This window comes from Zophobas morio, unplaced genomic scaffold, assembly GCF_036711695.1.
Source record: "Zophobas morio isolate AGI-343-1 ecotype UQ-CSIRO unplaced genomic scaffold, CSIRO_AGI_Zmor_V1 ptg000031l, whole genome shotgun sequence".
In the NCBI taxonomy this organism is placed as follows: domain Eukaryota; kingdom Metazoa; phylum Arthropoda; class Insecta; order Coleoptera; family Tenebrionidae; genus Zophobas; species Zophobas morio.
Window position 1 is genome coordinate 5,887,761 of NW_026972136.1, and position 15,107 is coordinate 5,902,867.

Below are 15,107 nucleotides of genomic sequence, written 5' to 3' on the forward strand. Positions count from 1 at the left end.
GCATACCCTTGCATAAAATAAAAGGTGGGTGGGCGGGGCCAATACTTACCAAGATAAGACTGATTTTGCCAAATGATATACCCTCTACCCTTCATTTTCTTAGAGGGTATGTCATTTGGAAAAATCAGTCATATCTTAGCAAGTACCAGCTCCGTCTACTCGCCCTTCATTTTGTCAGAGAGTAGGTCTTATCTTAGCAGGCACTAGCCCCGCCCACCCACCCTCTTTTTTCTTCGAGGATATGTCATTTGCCAAAATATATACATATATACACTAGGCGGTTAATATATATTTTGAAATACTCATACTCATACTGACGTCATCAACTTTCTAAAGGGGGCAAAGACAAAATTTATTTAATGTTGTATAATGGAGAATGATCAAATCAATGCCAGTGCTGTACTAAAAATTGAAACATCTCCGTTATGTTATTTCTCAAGTGAATTGCAAAATGTTATTGTAGAGAGAAAATAGTTTGAGAACAACACACCAATAAAATATCGCAGTAGACCAATTGCCCGGACGGGTCCACTTGTGAATTTAGAGGAAGCGATTTGTATCGTCTTCCCGTGATTTATTACTTTTATAATCTTTCATCGGTCACATCTGACAGATAGTGATGATGACTTAACACGTTCTTCTCATAATATTTCTACTCTACCAATTTGAATTCTTTTTTTTTTATAATCCGACTATGTGAAGTTAACAATAAGGATATTTTTTTGAACGTCAGGTCAAAGACATTGTTTCAAAACAGATGCATTTAATACATTTTAAAATGGCGTCATCAATTTTTCAGAGGGGATGCATAGACAAATTTTCTGTAAGTTTTCATTATTTTTATGCAACCTTAATGTATAGACATAAAATTTTAAGAAAATTGCTGCACACTTCCGAAGCACGGGATATAAATGAAACCAATATATTTTCAAAAAAAAACACGAACTAATTTTGATTAAAAAAAAATCGAAAAACATGTTTGTTAATGAGTTCAAGGAGCGCTTAATATTTATTTTGGAACATTCTGTGTAGGTAATCGTAAAGCCACGATTTAATAAACAAGTATTTAATAATTTCTTGGGGTGACGTCACCAATTTTCTAGAGGGGGGTAAAAAAACAAAATTTATTTAACGTTGTATAATGGAGAATGACCAAATCAGTGGCAGTGCTTTAGTAAAAATTGAAACATCTTCGTTGTATCATTTCTTAGATGAATAAAAAATGTTGTTGTAGAGACAAAATACTTTGAGAAGAACACATCTTTAATAAACTTATATTTAATAATTTATTGCAGTGACGTCATCAACTTTCTAAAGGGGGCAAAGACAAAATTTATTTAATATTGTATAATGGAGAATGATCAAATCAATGCCAGTGCTGTACTAAAAATTGAAACATCTCCGTTATGTTATTTCTCACGTGAATTGCAAAATGTTATTGTAGAGGGAAATAGTTTGAGAAGAACACAGCAATAGACCAATTGTCCGGACGGGTCCACTTGTGAATTTAGAGGAAGCGATTTGTATCGTCTTCCCGTGATTTATTACTTTTATAATCTTTCATCGGTCACATCTAACAGATAGTGATGATGACTTAACACGTTCTTCTCATAATATTTCTACTCTACCAATTTGAATTATTTTTTTTTATAATCCGACTATGTGAAGTTAACAATAAGGATATTTTTTTGAACGTTAGGTCAAAGACATTGTTTCAAAACAGATGCGTTTAATACATTTTAAAATGGCGTCATCAATTTTTCAGAGGGGATGCATAGACAAATTTTCTGTAAGTTTTCATTATTTTTATGCAACCTTAATGTATAGACATAAAATTTTAAGAAAATTGCTGCACACTTCCGAAGCACGGGATATAATGAAACCAATATATTTTCAAAAAAAAAAAAAAAAACGAACTAATATTTTTTTTTTCCAAAAACATGTTTGTTAATGAGTTCAAAGGGCGCTTAATATATATTTTGAAACATTCTGTGTAGGTAATCGTAAAGCCACGATTTAATAAACAATTATTATTTAATAATTTCTTGGGGTGACGTCACCAATTTTCTAGAGGGGGGGGGGGGTAAAGAAACAAAATTTATTTAACATTGTAACTAATATCGAAGTGCCACAGAGGCGTTAGTTTACTAAAATATCAATCGATCAATGAATCAATCAAGTTTTATTTGTACTCTTTGAAACTTTAGTTTTGAAAAAAATGAAAAAGTCTTAGAAAAAATTGGAAAAAATGTTGGGTGCTGCTGCTAGAATTTGGCATTTCTTTTAAAAGATTTTGAAGAATCCTGGCAAGCTCTGGTGTTATCTTTACGGAAGTATCTTGGAGATAATTCATGTATAGTTTTTGAAAACAAAAACAAAAGATATTGGGTTTTTCTGGTGTTTTCTTAGAGTTTAAGCGACTTTTGAGCCACCTGATATTCCATTTTTAAAACAATTTTTTAAATAATCATCTTTTCCAGCTTTTTTCTTTTCAAAAAAAGTGAAAGTTTATTAGGAGCCCTACTGTTGATTTTTGACAAAATTTGAAAAAATATCGGGTAACTCTGCTGTTCATTAAGAGTTTAAAAGGATATTGAGACCCATGGTGTTTTATTTTTGCAGGAATTTGAAAGCATCCTGGAGATCCTTCGTGTTTAATTTTTTAAAACAATTGAAAAAATTGGGTCTTTCAGGCGTTTTTTTTTTAGAGTTTAAAGGAATCTTGAGGTCCCTGATTTTCCATTTTTGAAAAAATGTGAAAGAATCTTGGGGGTTTCAGGTTTTCTGTTTTCTAAAAAAGCGAAAGTTTCTTAGTGTTTGATTTTCGAAAAAATTTGTAAAAATGTTGGCTACCCTGCTGTTTTTCAAATGGTATTGGGACCCATGGTGTTTTATTTTTGAAGGAATTTAAAATAATCTTGGAGATCCTTCGTATTTAATTTTTGAAAACAATTAAATTTCACTAGATTTTTAATCTTATAATAGGGAAAAAATCAGTTTTATCTTAACAAATACTAGCCCCGCCCACCCGCCCGCTATTTTCCCAGAGGATATGTCATTTGCCAAAATCAGTCTTATCTTACCAAGTACTAGCCCCGCCCACCCACCCCTTTTTTTTACGGGATATGTCATCTGCCAAAATCAGTCTTGTCTTATCAATTACTAGCCCCACCCACCCGCCCCCTACTTCCTCAGATTTTATGTCATTTGCAAAATCAGTCTTATCTTACCAAGTACTAGCCCCGCCCACCCGCCCTTTATTTTTTCAGAGGATACTACTTACCAGTACTTGCTACAATAAGTCTTATTTTGGCAAATGACATATCCTCTGAGAAAACAGGGGCGGGTGGGAGGGGCTAACACTTGCTCAGATAAGCCTGATTTTGGCAAACGCTATATCATCTGTGAAAATAAAAGGTGGGTGGGCGGGGCTAGTACTTGATAAGATAAGACCGATTTTGCTCCTATTAAACATGTAAAAACTTATTAAATTTAAAATGTATTAAATTGTATATTTCCATAGTAACGAATTCAATATGTACCTAGATCTGATTGGATATATATTTTTTAACAATTCAGTCATTAGTTTTTCTGAGGCAGACTGTATAAACAAATTTAAGAAATATTAATTATATATTAAAAATAGATCCCAAGTATAGACTCATCATATTTTGGACATTTAGGTGACGTCATCAATTTCTTAGGGGGAATGAGCAAATACATTTTGATCAAAAATTTACCATGCTTATGATAACCTTAAAACATGTCCAAGATTTCAAAGGATTCGGTTTTGCAGTTCCTGATTAAATCAATAAAATAAATTCATTAATTTTTTTGAGTCACCCTATTTAAGTAAATTTAAAAAATATGAATGCAATGATAAATAAACACTCATTATATTTTGCATATTTCGGGTAGATTTAAGAATTTAACACGTTACTATAGAAATTTGCTTTTGAACACCTTTAAATTTCACAAGTTTTTACAAGATTAATAGGCGTCAAAGCAGTTTTATCTTAATAACAAACACTAGGCCCGCCCATCCGCCTCCTATTTTCCCAGGGGATGTCATTTGCCGAAATAAGTCTTATCTTAGGAAGTACTAGCCCCGCCCACCCACCCTTACTTTCTTAGAGAGTATGTCATTTGCTAAAATCAGTGTTATCTTACCCAGTACTAGCCCCGCCCATCCGCCCTTTATTTTCTCAGAGGATGTGGCGTTTGCCAAAATCACTCTTATCTTAGCAATGGAGAATGACCAAATCAGTGGCAGTGCTTTAGTAAAAATTGAAACATCTTCATTGTATCATTTCTTAGATGAATAAAAAAATGTTGTAGAGACTAAATACTTTGAGAAGAACACACCAATAAAATATCGCAGTAGACCAATTGTCCAGACGGGTCCACAGACTGGTGATTTTAGAGGAAGGCAATTGTATCGTCTTTTTGTGATTTATTATGTTTATAATCTTTCATCAGTCATATCTTTAACAATCATAACTATATCTAACTTAAAATAATATACACTCTAAGAAAATAAAGGGCGGGTGGGTGGGGCTAGTACTTACTAAGATAGACTGATTTTGGCAAATGATATATCCTCTAAGAAAATAAAAGGTGGGCGGGGCTGAGCATCATCGCCCATCGACCCTTTGTTTTTTTAGAGTATATATCGTTTGCCAAAATCAGTTTATCTTAGCAAGTACTAGCCCCACCCACCCGCCCTTTATTTTCTTAGAGTGTACGTCATCTGCCAAAATCAGTCTACCTCAGCAAATGCTAGCCCCGCCCACCCACCCTTTATTTTCTTAGAAGATGTCATTTAAGAAAATAAAGGGTGGGTGGGCGGGGCTAGTACCGGTCAAGGGTCGACTGATTTTGGCAAATGACATATCCTTTAAGAAAATAAAGGGCGGGTGGGTGGGGCTAGTACCTGTCAAGATGGGACTAATTTTGGCAAATGAGCACTAAGAAAAAAAAGGGGACTGTATCAATTCACACGTGCTTACTGCACTTGTACTCCTCAAGTTGTTTTTGTCACAATAATTTAGCGTCTATAGAATTATTATAATAAAACAAAGTAAGTAGCCATACCGATGATTCACAATTGTCGAAAAAAACATTAAGAATGCGAGCACAGCGAGCACGTTTAAGTGTTATTAAAAATTACTTGTTAATGTCCCCGAGAAGCCGAATTTATTAATGAGAGATTTTTTTTCTTGTCTAAAAAAGGTGAATCCCGAAAATGTTTGTGTTATTATCTGCTGAAATTGGGGAGACTATCGCAATTTTAAACGTGCTTTTCGAAAGTCTAGAAATTTATTCGAAACAACTTCGCTGAGACTCTTTCTTGCAGACGTCTATGAAAATAAAGCGGAAAAATGAAGTTTAAAGTGCGAGCGCAGCGAGCACGTTCAGGTGTAAATTAAAAAATTATTAATTGGTGTTCCTGAGAAGATAAATTATTAAGAACGATTTTGTTGTTATTTAAAAATGTGAGTTTAAGATTGTTTGTGATCACTGATGTCTGTGAGACTGAAACATCCTGAACAGGCTCGCTACGCTCGCATTTTGAAGATCGATTTTTTCAGAGTAATTTACCTTCATAGGGACACATCTAGAATTATTACATTAAAAACTAAGTAGTCTTGCTGACCGTTCATTAGTAAATGTATTTATGACACTAAATTAATTGAAAAAGAGCATTCAGATTGGGAGAGCAGCGAGTGTTATTAATAATTATTGGCCGATGTCCCTGGTAAGTTAAATTAGTATTAATGAGAACGTTTTTTAGTGTCTGAAAAAGGTGAATCTTGAAATTTTTATGAAAATAAAAGTCGTAGAGACCCCAGCGACCCAAACGTGCTCTCTGCGCTCGCATTCTACAGGTTGTTGTTTTTTTTTTTTATAATAAGACTAGAGGCAACCTAGACAGCTTCGCTGAGGTTCTTTTATGGCACTAAACTGCTAAAAAAAGAACGTTTAGATTGCGAGCGCAGCGAGCTTGTGGAGGTTATATTAAAAATAATTCTCTGTTGTCTCTGAGAAGCTAAATTACATAGGCTTGCATTATATAATATATGGAAATATATTTTTCAGAACTAGTAGTTACACGCTACAAAGTGTAAGTGACAGATAGTGATGACTTGACACGTTCTTCTCATACTATTTCTACTCTTACCAATTTGATTTCTTTTTTTATAATCCGACTATGTGAAGTTAACAATACGGACATTTTTTGAACATCAGGTCAAAGACATTGTTACACTGCATATTTTGATTTAAAAAAGTAATTGTTAAAGTATTGCATTACTTTTCAAAATTAATTGTTCCAATCACTGCTCAAATTAATATCAAACACACAAATCCAGGCCAAACTCACCAAATCCAGATATTTAGGGTGGCTCAACACAGTCTTTCCAAAATCGATGGACCCATAAACCACCGACTGCTCTTGTTCGCGCTCGAGTATACCGGGTATTATCGACTGAGCAGTCACTCTAAATCCTCTATAATCAATAACAACAGTACCTAGCGTATACAAACCGGGTAAATCAACAGCGCTATAAACGCGAACACCTTGTAGATCATTTTTCTACAAACAAAATAATAGTCATTATATTATACAGGGTGTTAAAAACATACAGGAGCAACGAAGGCAGCGGCGTCGCCTCCGAATTCCTTGTAATGATCCCTGACGTCGAAACCCAGCGAGAAAAATATGTTGTTCCAGATGAACATTTGCATTTTGGCTTCTTCGCCCGGGTTTATCGCCATTACGTTGCCGTCTATGACGGCCATTGCACCTCTGGTGGCCGCAGCCACGAAATCGCTGTGAACCTTGAAGATGGCCCGTTCCCGAAGGAGGCGTTCCGGGAGGGTTTTTCTGGGCAACTCCCGCGTGGTTTGGAGCTCCTCGTTCCAGTCTCTGGTCTGACCAGGAATGTGCTCCTCATAGCCCAGCTTTGAGGAGAAAGCTAGGTGGATTACGAAAGTGAAATTAGAACTCAAAAAGTGGCACTATGTCCTACGAAATTTACATTGGTCAACAAGCGATTTATTGCAAAATTTTATTCGAATGTTGTAAAACTTTGATGACGCTCCGTTGTAACGTCGTGAATTATATCACATCAAAAACATGCGTTCCGGTCTTCGACTATAACGTCGACGATAACTAATTTCATGTGATGTCCAAACAGCATAAACAACACTTGTGGTTAAGTAACCACAAAATATTATTTTTATACGTAAGGAGGGTGACAAATATGTTACAAAACAATCGAAAATGTTTAGCGATAAATTTTCGACGAGACGTTGGCCGAGCTAAAAAATAATCCGAGAACGAGAAATTGATTTCTATTGAATGAATGCTTAGTGAAGAGAACTATAAAAATGGCAATATCCACGTCATAGCGTATAATCAGTTGACAAGTTGTAAAATGAGGTTTATATTTTAAAACAACACGATAATTACTACGATTACCCTCGAAATGTAAACAAGGACACAATACGTAAGCAATACGACTTTTAACTACATATAGCTTCACCATTTAAATATTATTCTAATTTATAAAAACAATGTATACTATTAATTTTTATCACATTTCTTTACCACAATAGCTTTCAAAAATCAAAAACGAAAAAACTACGAACAACGAAAACACCTATAAAATATTTAAATTTTGATACAGGGAATGTTTAAGCGCATCCGGGCCAACGTAACCTGGCGTCTAACCGCGCCAAGCCTCTACCGAGATGCGTTGAACCATTTCACACTGGAATATAAAAACTTTCAACACAAAATTGCTTAATGAAAACAGACTTCCATTTTCTTGAGCCGGGTGCGCTTGAATGTTCACAAGGTGTAAATTATCGTTTTAGCGTAAAGTATCGACTTTACTCCACGTCATTATAAAATTTAATCAGCCAGACTGTAAAATGAAACTGTACGACATTATTTATTATTTCCATTCCCTTCCAAACCAAAATGACTCATTGAAAACGCAAGTAATGCATACGATTTCTGTTTAAAATAGTTTTATGAATAATAACTTGTTTTTTTATAACGCAGTAAACAGTAAATGCTCAAAAAAAGGATTGTTTTCTACGTTACAGAATTATGTCTAAGCTGTAAAATGAGCACAGTTTACTTTTTAAAGACATTTTTTCACCGTAAAAGTTGAAATTTTGAAACACGAAATGTTTAAGCGCACCCGGGTCCAATTAAATCTATTTTGTGCCTAGCGGTGCCAAACCCTTTTCAATTTTACTCTGAAGACGATTTTTTTAATTATCACTTCACTTTTATCTAATTTTACAAGATGTATTAATTTTTTTTAACATAATTTTATATAAAAAGTAATTTACGTTTTTTCTGAAAAAATAACAACGTGAACTTATTTTTAGCATTTTTTTCAATGTTCAAGCGCCTCCGGTTCAACGAAAAAGTATCACACGATCGACAAAAAAAGTACTCTAGTAGGCCATAAATTTTATTTTTGAAGTAACTATGTTGGCATTGCAGTTGCTTGATCGTAACGGAATAGTTTAAGATTTAATTTTCCTAGTTTAATTTTATAAAGTCATAGGTGTACACGGATTAAAATGTCAAACATCTGTCACTTAAACGCCACTGTTGTGTCATTCAGAAACCACTCTCTGCTCAAAATTGTACCATATGATCGAGAAAAAAAGTCGCCACCTTTGAAATTTAATGTTAAAAAAATTATGTTGGCAACACCAACGCCTCCCCTTTCTTGGTTATCAGTTTGGCATTTAAATAAATCTGGAATGTCATTATTTTCAAAATAAATTTCATGGTCTGCCGACTGTTTTTCGATCATATGGTAGCTTGTCTCTAGGTTATCCCGTTAAAAGTCTCAGTTTTCATTTATACAGGGTGAGTCAAATATCGAGAAATTGGGATATCAACAAATTTAAACATCGGAAAATTGAAAAATCCGAAAAATTACAAAATCGAAAAATCTAACAAACGAAGCAAAGAAAAATCGAAAAATTAAAATACTGAAATACTGAGAAATCGAAAACTTGATTAAATCCAAAAATTTTAAATCAAAAAGTCGAAAAATCGGAGAACTGAAAAATCTGAGAAATCGAAATATCAAACAATAGAAAAACTGAAAAATTCAAAAATCTAAAATTTACAAATCAAAAATTTAAATATCGAAAAGCAGAGAAATCGAAAATCCAAAATTTAAAATACTGAAAACTGGTGAAATTGAAGAATTGAAAAACTGAAAAATCGAGAAAACTGAAATGATGAAAAATTGGGAAATCGAAAAATCGAAATATTGCAAAATTCAGAAACGGAAACATCGAAAAATAGAAACAGCAAAAGATCAAGGAATCAGAAAATCGAAAAATTGAGGAGCCGAAATAGGCAAAAATCGAAAAATCGAATAATTAAAAATTGAAAATTTTAGAATTAAAAAAATCCATAAAACGAAACATCTTAATTGAGAAATCGAAAAATTGAAAAATCAAAATCAGAAATTTTCAAAAATCGAAAAAGTCAAAAGTTGAAAAATCTAAAATCGAGAAGACCAAGAAATCGGAACATCAAAAATCTGGAAAATTGAAAATTTAAAGATTCGAAAACTGGAAAAATGAAAATATCGATAAATTGAAAAATCAAAAAAGTAAAAAATTGTGAAATCGAAAAATCGAAGAATTGAAATATTGAAAAATCCCAAAAGTGGAATATCGAAAAATTGAAAAGGAAAAATCGAGACATCGAAAAGCTGAAAAATCGAAGCGGAATAATCGAAAATTTTAAAAATTGAAAAATTTAAAAATCAAAAACCCGAAAAATTGAAATATCCAAACATTGAAAAGTCGAGAAATTGATAAGTCGAAAAATTTAAAATATAAAGAATCGAGAAATTAAATAATCAAAACTGAAATTAAAATTCCAAAACTGGAATTATGAAAAACTTAGAAATCGAAAAATCAAAACATCAAAAAATTCAGAAACTGAAATGTCGAAAAACAGAGACATCAAAAGATCAAGAAATATAAAAAATCGAAAAATCGAAATGTGAAAATCTGAATAAAACCGAGATCAACAAATGGAAAAATAAAAAAAAATGAAAATTCGAAAATTTAAAGATTCGAGAAATTAAATAATCAGAACTGGAATTATGAAAAACTTGGAAATCGAAAAATCAAAACATTGAAAAATTCAGAAACTGAAATGTCGAAAAACAGAGACATCAAAAGATCAAGAAATATAAAAAAATCGGAAAGTGAATATCTAAATAAAACCGAGATCAACAAATGGAAAAAAAAATGAAAATTCGAAAATTTACAGATTCGCAAAATAGAAAAGTAGAAATATCAGAGAAATAAAAAGTAGAGAAATCGAAAAATCTAAATTTTAAAAAAAGAAAAATGAAAATAACGATAAATAGAAAAATTAAAAAAAAAAATAAAATTGAGAAATCGAAAAATCGAAATGTGTGTTGAAAAAACCCGAAGTGGAATATCGAAAAATTGAAAAACGGAAAAAAACTTAAAAATCGAGAAGCTGAAAATCGGAGCGGAAAAATCGAAAATTTAAAAAATCGCCAAATTTAAAAATCAAAAACCTGAAAAATCGAAAAATAAAAACAGCAAAAATCAAGGAATCAGAAAACCGAAAAATTGAGGAGCCGAAATAGGCCAAAATCGAAAAATCGAAAAGTTAAAAATTAAAAAATTTAGAATTAAAAAAATCCATAAAACGAAACATCAAAAAAAAAGAAAATTGGAACAATCAAAAAATCTTAATTGAGAAATCGAAAAATTGAAAAATCAAAATCAGCAATTTTAAAAATCGAAAAAGTCAAAAGCTGAAAAATCTAAAATCGAGAAGACCAAGAAATGGGAACATCAAAAAACTGAAAAATTTAAATTTAAAAGATTCGAAAACTGAAAAATGAAAATGAAAATATCGATAAATTGAAAAATCAAAAAAGTAAAAAATTGAGAAATCAAAAAATCGAAGAATTGAAATATTGAAAAATCCCAAAAGTGGAATATCGAAAAATTGAAAAAGGAAAAAAAATAAAAATCGAGGAATCGAAAAGCTGAAAAATTGGAGCGGAATAATCGAAAATTTAAAAAATTGAAAAATTTAAAAATCAAAAACCCGAAAAATTTAAATATCTAAACATTGAAAAGTCGAAAAATTGAGAAATCGGAAAATTGAAAATTTAGAAACATTAAAAACAGAAGAGAAACGTCGGAAAATTAAGAAACCTAAAAATGAAAAAAACCAAAAATTGAAAATTTGATGAATCGAGAATAAAAAACATTGAAAAACCCCAACACTGAAATATGGAAAAATTGAGTAATCGAAATTGACAAATCGAGAAATCGAAAAATTCATAAAGTGAAACATCGAAGAATAGAAACATCAAAAGATCAAGAAATATAAAAAAATGGAAAAATCGAAAAGTTAAAAATTGAAAAATTTAAAATTTAAAAAACCCATAAATCGATAATCAAAAATTGAGAAGTCGAAAAATTTTAAAACCGAAAAATTAAAAAATCGAAAAGTGAAAAGCTGAAAAATCTAAAACCTAGAAGACCAAGAAGTCGCAACATCAAAAAACTGAAAAATCGAAAATTTAAAGATTCGAAAAAAAAATAAAAATATCCAAGAAATGAAAAATCGAAAAATCGCAATTTCTAAAATTTTAAAAATGGAAAAATGAAATTATCGATAAATTGAAAAATTAAAAAAAAAGCAAAAACTTGAGAAATCGAATATTGAAAAATCTCAAAAGTCGAATACCGAAAAATTGAAAATCGGAGCGGAAAAATCGAAAAATTAAAAAATCAAAAACCTAAAAAATCGAAAAATTGAAATATCGAAACATTGAATAGTCGAAAAATAGAGAAATGGAAAAATCAAAAATCGATGAATCAGAAATTGAGAATTCGGAAAACTGAAAAATCGAGAAATCGAAATATCAAAAGATCAAAAAATCCAAAAATCGAAATGTTAAAATCTGAAAAATTGAAAAATTTTAAATTAAAAAATCCATAAAACGAAAAAACGAAAAATCGAAGTCAGAAATTTTAAAAATCTAAAAAGTGAAAAGCTGAAAAATCTAAAACCGAGATCAACCAATCGGAAAATCAAAAAACTGAAAAATCGAAAATTTAAAAATTCGTAAAATGGAAAAATAGAAATATCGAAGAAATAAAAAGTCGAGAAACCGAAAAATCTAAAATTTTAAAAATGGAAAAACAAAAGTATCGATAAATTGAAAAATTTAAAAAATTAAATATTGAGAAATCGAAAAATCGAAATATGTATTGTAAAATTTCGAAAGCGGAATATCGAAAATTTGAAAAACGGAAAAAAACTTAAAAACCTAAAAACCGAGAAGCTGAAAATCGGAGCGCAAAACTCGAAAAATTTAAAAACCAAAAACCTAAAAAGTCAAAAAATTAAAGAAATGAAAAATTGAAATATAGAAAACATTGAAAAGTCGAGAAATAGGGCAATGGAAAAATAAAAAAATCGATAAATCAGAAATTGAGAAATCGAAAAATTTTAAATTTAGAAACACCAAAATTGAATTGAAACATCGGAAAATTAAGAAACCTAAAAATGAAAAAATCGAAAAATCTCAACACTAAAATATGGAAAAATTGAGTATTCGAAAAACTGAAAAATCGACAAACCGAAAAATTCCAAAACTGAAACAATGAAAGATTTGGAAAGCGAAAAATCGAAACATCGAAAAATTCAGAAACTGAAATATGGAAAAATAGAAACATCAAAAGATTAAGAAATATAAATAAAAACGATAAAATGAAAAATCGAAAAATTGAGAAATCAAAAAACTGAAAAATCGAAAAATTTGAAAACTGAAAAATTAAAAAATCGAAGTCAGAAATTTTTAAAATCAAAAAACTGAAAAGCACAAAAACCTAAAATTGAGATCAAGAAATCGGATCAAAAAAATGAAAAACCGAAAATTTAAAGATTCGAAAAATAGAAAAATACAAGAAATAAAAAGTCGGGGAATGAAAAAATCTAAAATTTTAAAAATGGATAAATGAAAATATGTATAGATAAATTGAAAAATTAAAAAAGTAAACAATTGAAAAATTCTAAAAGTCGAATAACTAAAAATTAAAAAACGAAACAACTTAAAAATCGATAAATTAGAAATCGAGAAATTAAAAAATGGATAGTTCAGAAATCGAAAAATTAAAAATTTAAAAACGTCAAAAGTTGAACTGAAACATCGGAAAATTAAGAAACCTAAAAATAAAACAATTGAGAAACCGAAAATTTGAAGAATCGAAAAACTGAGTAATAGAAAAATTGAGAAAATGAAAAATTGACGAATCAAAACTTTTTTATATCTGCAATTTAGATTTTTTTCCGAAAAATTTCGATGTCTCGGATAAAAATTCGACACGGATTCAGAAACTACAAGTTCAGGATTACGTTAGTTTTTAACACTGAAATAAGATTGATACTGTAAAATTGTAAAACTCAACACGGATTCATAAACCACAAATGGATTACAATCCTTCCTTAGCTTATAGGTCTTTGTTAATTATTTTTCGTTACACCGGTATCAGTTTGGTTCAGCTTATTTAAGTATGCTTCCATAAAATATTGTAAGACAGTCTTATATCCCTATTGCGACTTTTTTACCCCTTCCAATTGCCAAAAAATTTCAAGCAAATTGGAATAACGTGGCAACGTCGCATCGGAATTTGAAAAGTAAACTGCGATTATAAAGCGTAAGAAGTCAATCAAAATACGTAAAAATATAAGGGGTGTTTAATTAAAAAAAACTAAGTGATGTTTTGATTGAACCCTGGAGGTACATTTTTCAACTAAAAACAAATACAGGGTGCGCTTGAACATTCGCACCTCCTACATTATTTTCACTCCACGTCATTACCAAATTAATCAGTCATCAATCACAAAATGACCTTTCCACGCTACAACATTCCAATCCCTCCGAATCAAAATGAATCATTGCCCATCCATTAATCAATCATCTACACACTTTGACCCCGCGCATTTAACTTTGACGTCACGCCAACAATCTCCACAAACAACTCACTATCTTCAGCTCTAATGGCATCAATCGTGTGCTCCATCAGCGGCGCCGTCCACGAATACAACTGATAGGGTGTCACCACCCTCTCGAACGGATGCCTCTGACTCCTCTTCTTCTGCAACAGCGCGAAATTCCGCTTGAACTGCGGCGAAATCTGGTTCAAAAGCTCGATCAACGAATGGCACAAATGACTAGGCGTAGCAGGTTTAGGATTAAACTCTTCAGCGGTGGACCTAGAACAACCCCCTTAATACGACCTCGACGAACATTACCGTCACCTACTGGTTAATATAGAACCCCCTCGAACACGCAGATATGTAATAGTGCTTATCCTCCAACGTAACCACGTACAGGTACATCAAGTCGCCGTGGATCTTCCTGTACCCCGGTGGCGGGTTCCACGCCGAGGTGGTCAGCACCTTGACGCACTGCGCCACCTTCTGGTCTTTGAGTTGGGGCTGGAGCGCCGTCAAGGGTCGATCTTTGCTATCCGGCATTATGTAGTCCGGAGGGGTGCAATCGACGCTCTCCGGCCGCATTTTCTTCTTCTCTAAAATATCTCCCTGAGTCACCGTGTTCAAGAAACTTAAAGAATTGCACTCGATTCCGTTGTAAGCGTCCGCTGGGTCCAGACTCTTGAGTAAATCTCGGACGTGTCTGACGTGGATTCGTGCCTCGCGCATGGTGTAGGGTTCTTCGACCACTTTGATCACTGAACCCTCTTTCAAACCTTCGATGTTTTTCAGTTCGGCGAAGTTGTCTAAAGTGTTGCCGTCTAGTTGAAGCGAAAAACATGTTCGATGACAAGTGTCTTCTCTGTCCATTAAGAGTTGATGGATTTCTTGGACTAGTTCCACGCTAGAAACTTGAATATCGAAGGGTTCCACACCGGGACTCACGATTTTTACGGAGAAACCGATGTCTTGGATAAACACGACTTCATCTTTACCCTTGGCTTCGTCCTCTTTCTTCTCCGTTTCTTCGGCGTCTTTGGTTTGTTTTTCTGAA

The 15,107-nt window shown here is 32.2% G+C and overlaps 1 protein-coding gene across 1 annotated transcript in view; it reads right to left on the reverse strand.

The window, feature by feature from the left end:
• The window catches only part of LOC135139226 (clustered mitochondria protein homolog), a 34,071-nt gene that overhangs the window by 9,372 nt on the left and 9,592 nt on the right, over positions 1-15,107 (reverse strand). The window contains exons 3-6 of the mRNA XM_064069378.1: positions 14,382-15,102; positions 14,103-14,332; positions 6,646-6,977; positions 6,383-6,595 (exon numbers count right to left, since the gene is read on the reverse strand). Of these exons, the coding sequence (XP_063925448.1) occupies positions 6,383-6,595; positions 6,646-6,977; positions 14,103-14,332; positions 14,382-15,102 (1,496 nt within the window). The remainder of the gene's footprint in view (positions 1-6,382; positions 6,596-6,645; positions 6,978-14,102; positions 14,333-14,381; positions 15,103-15,107) is intronic.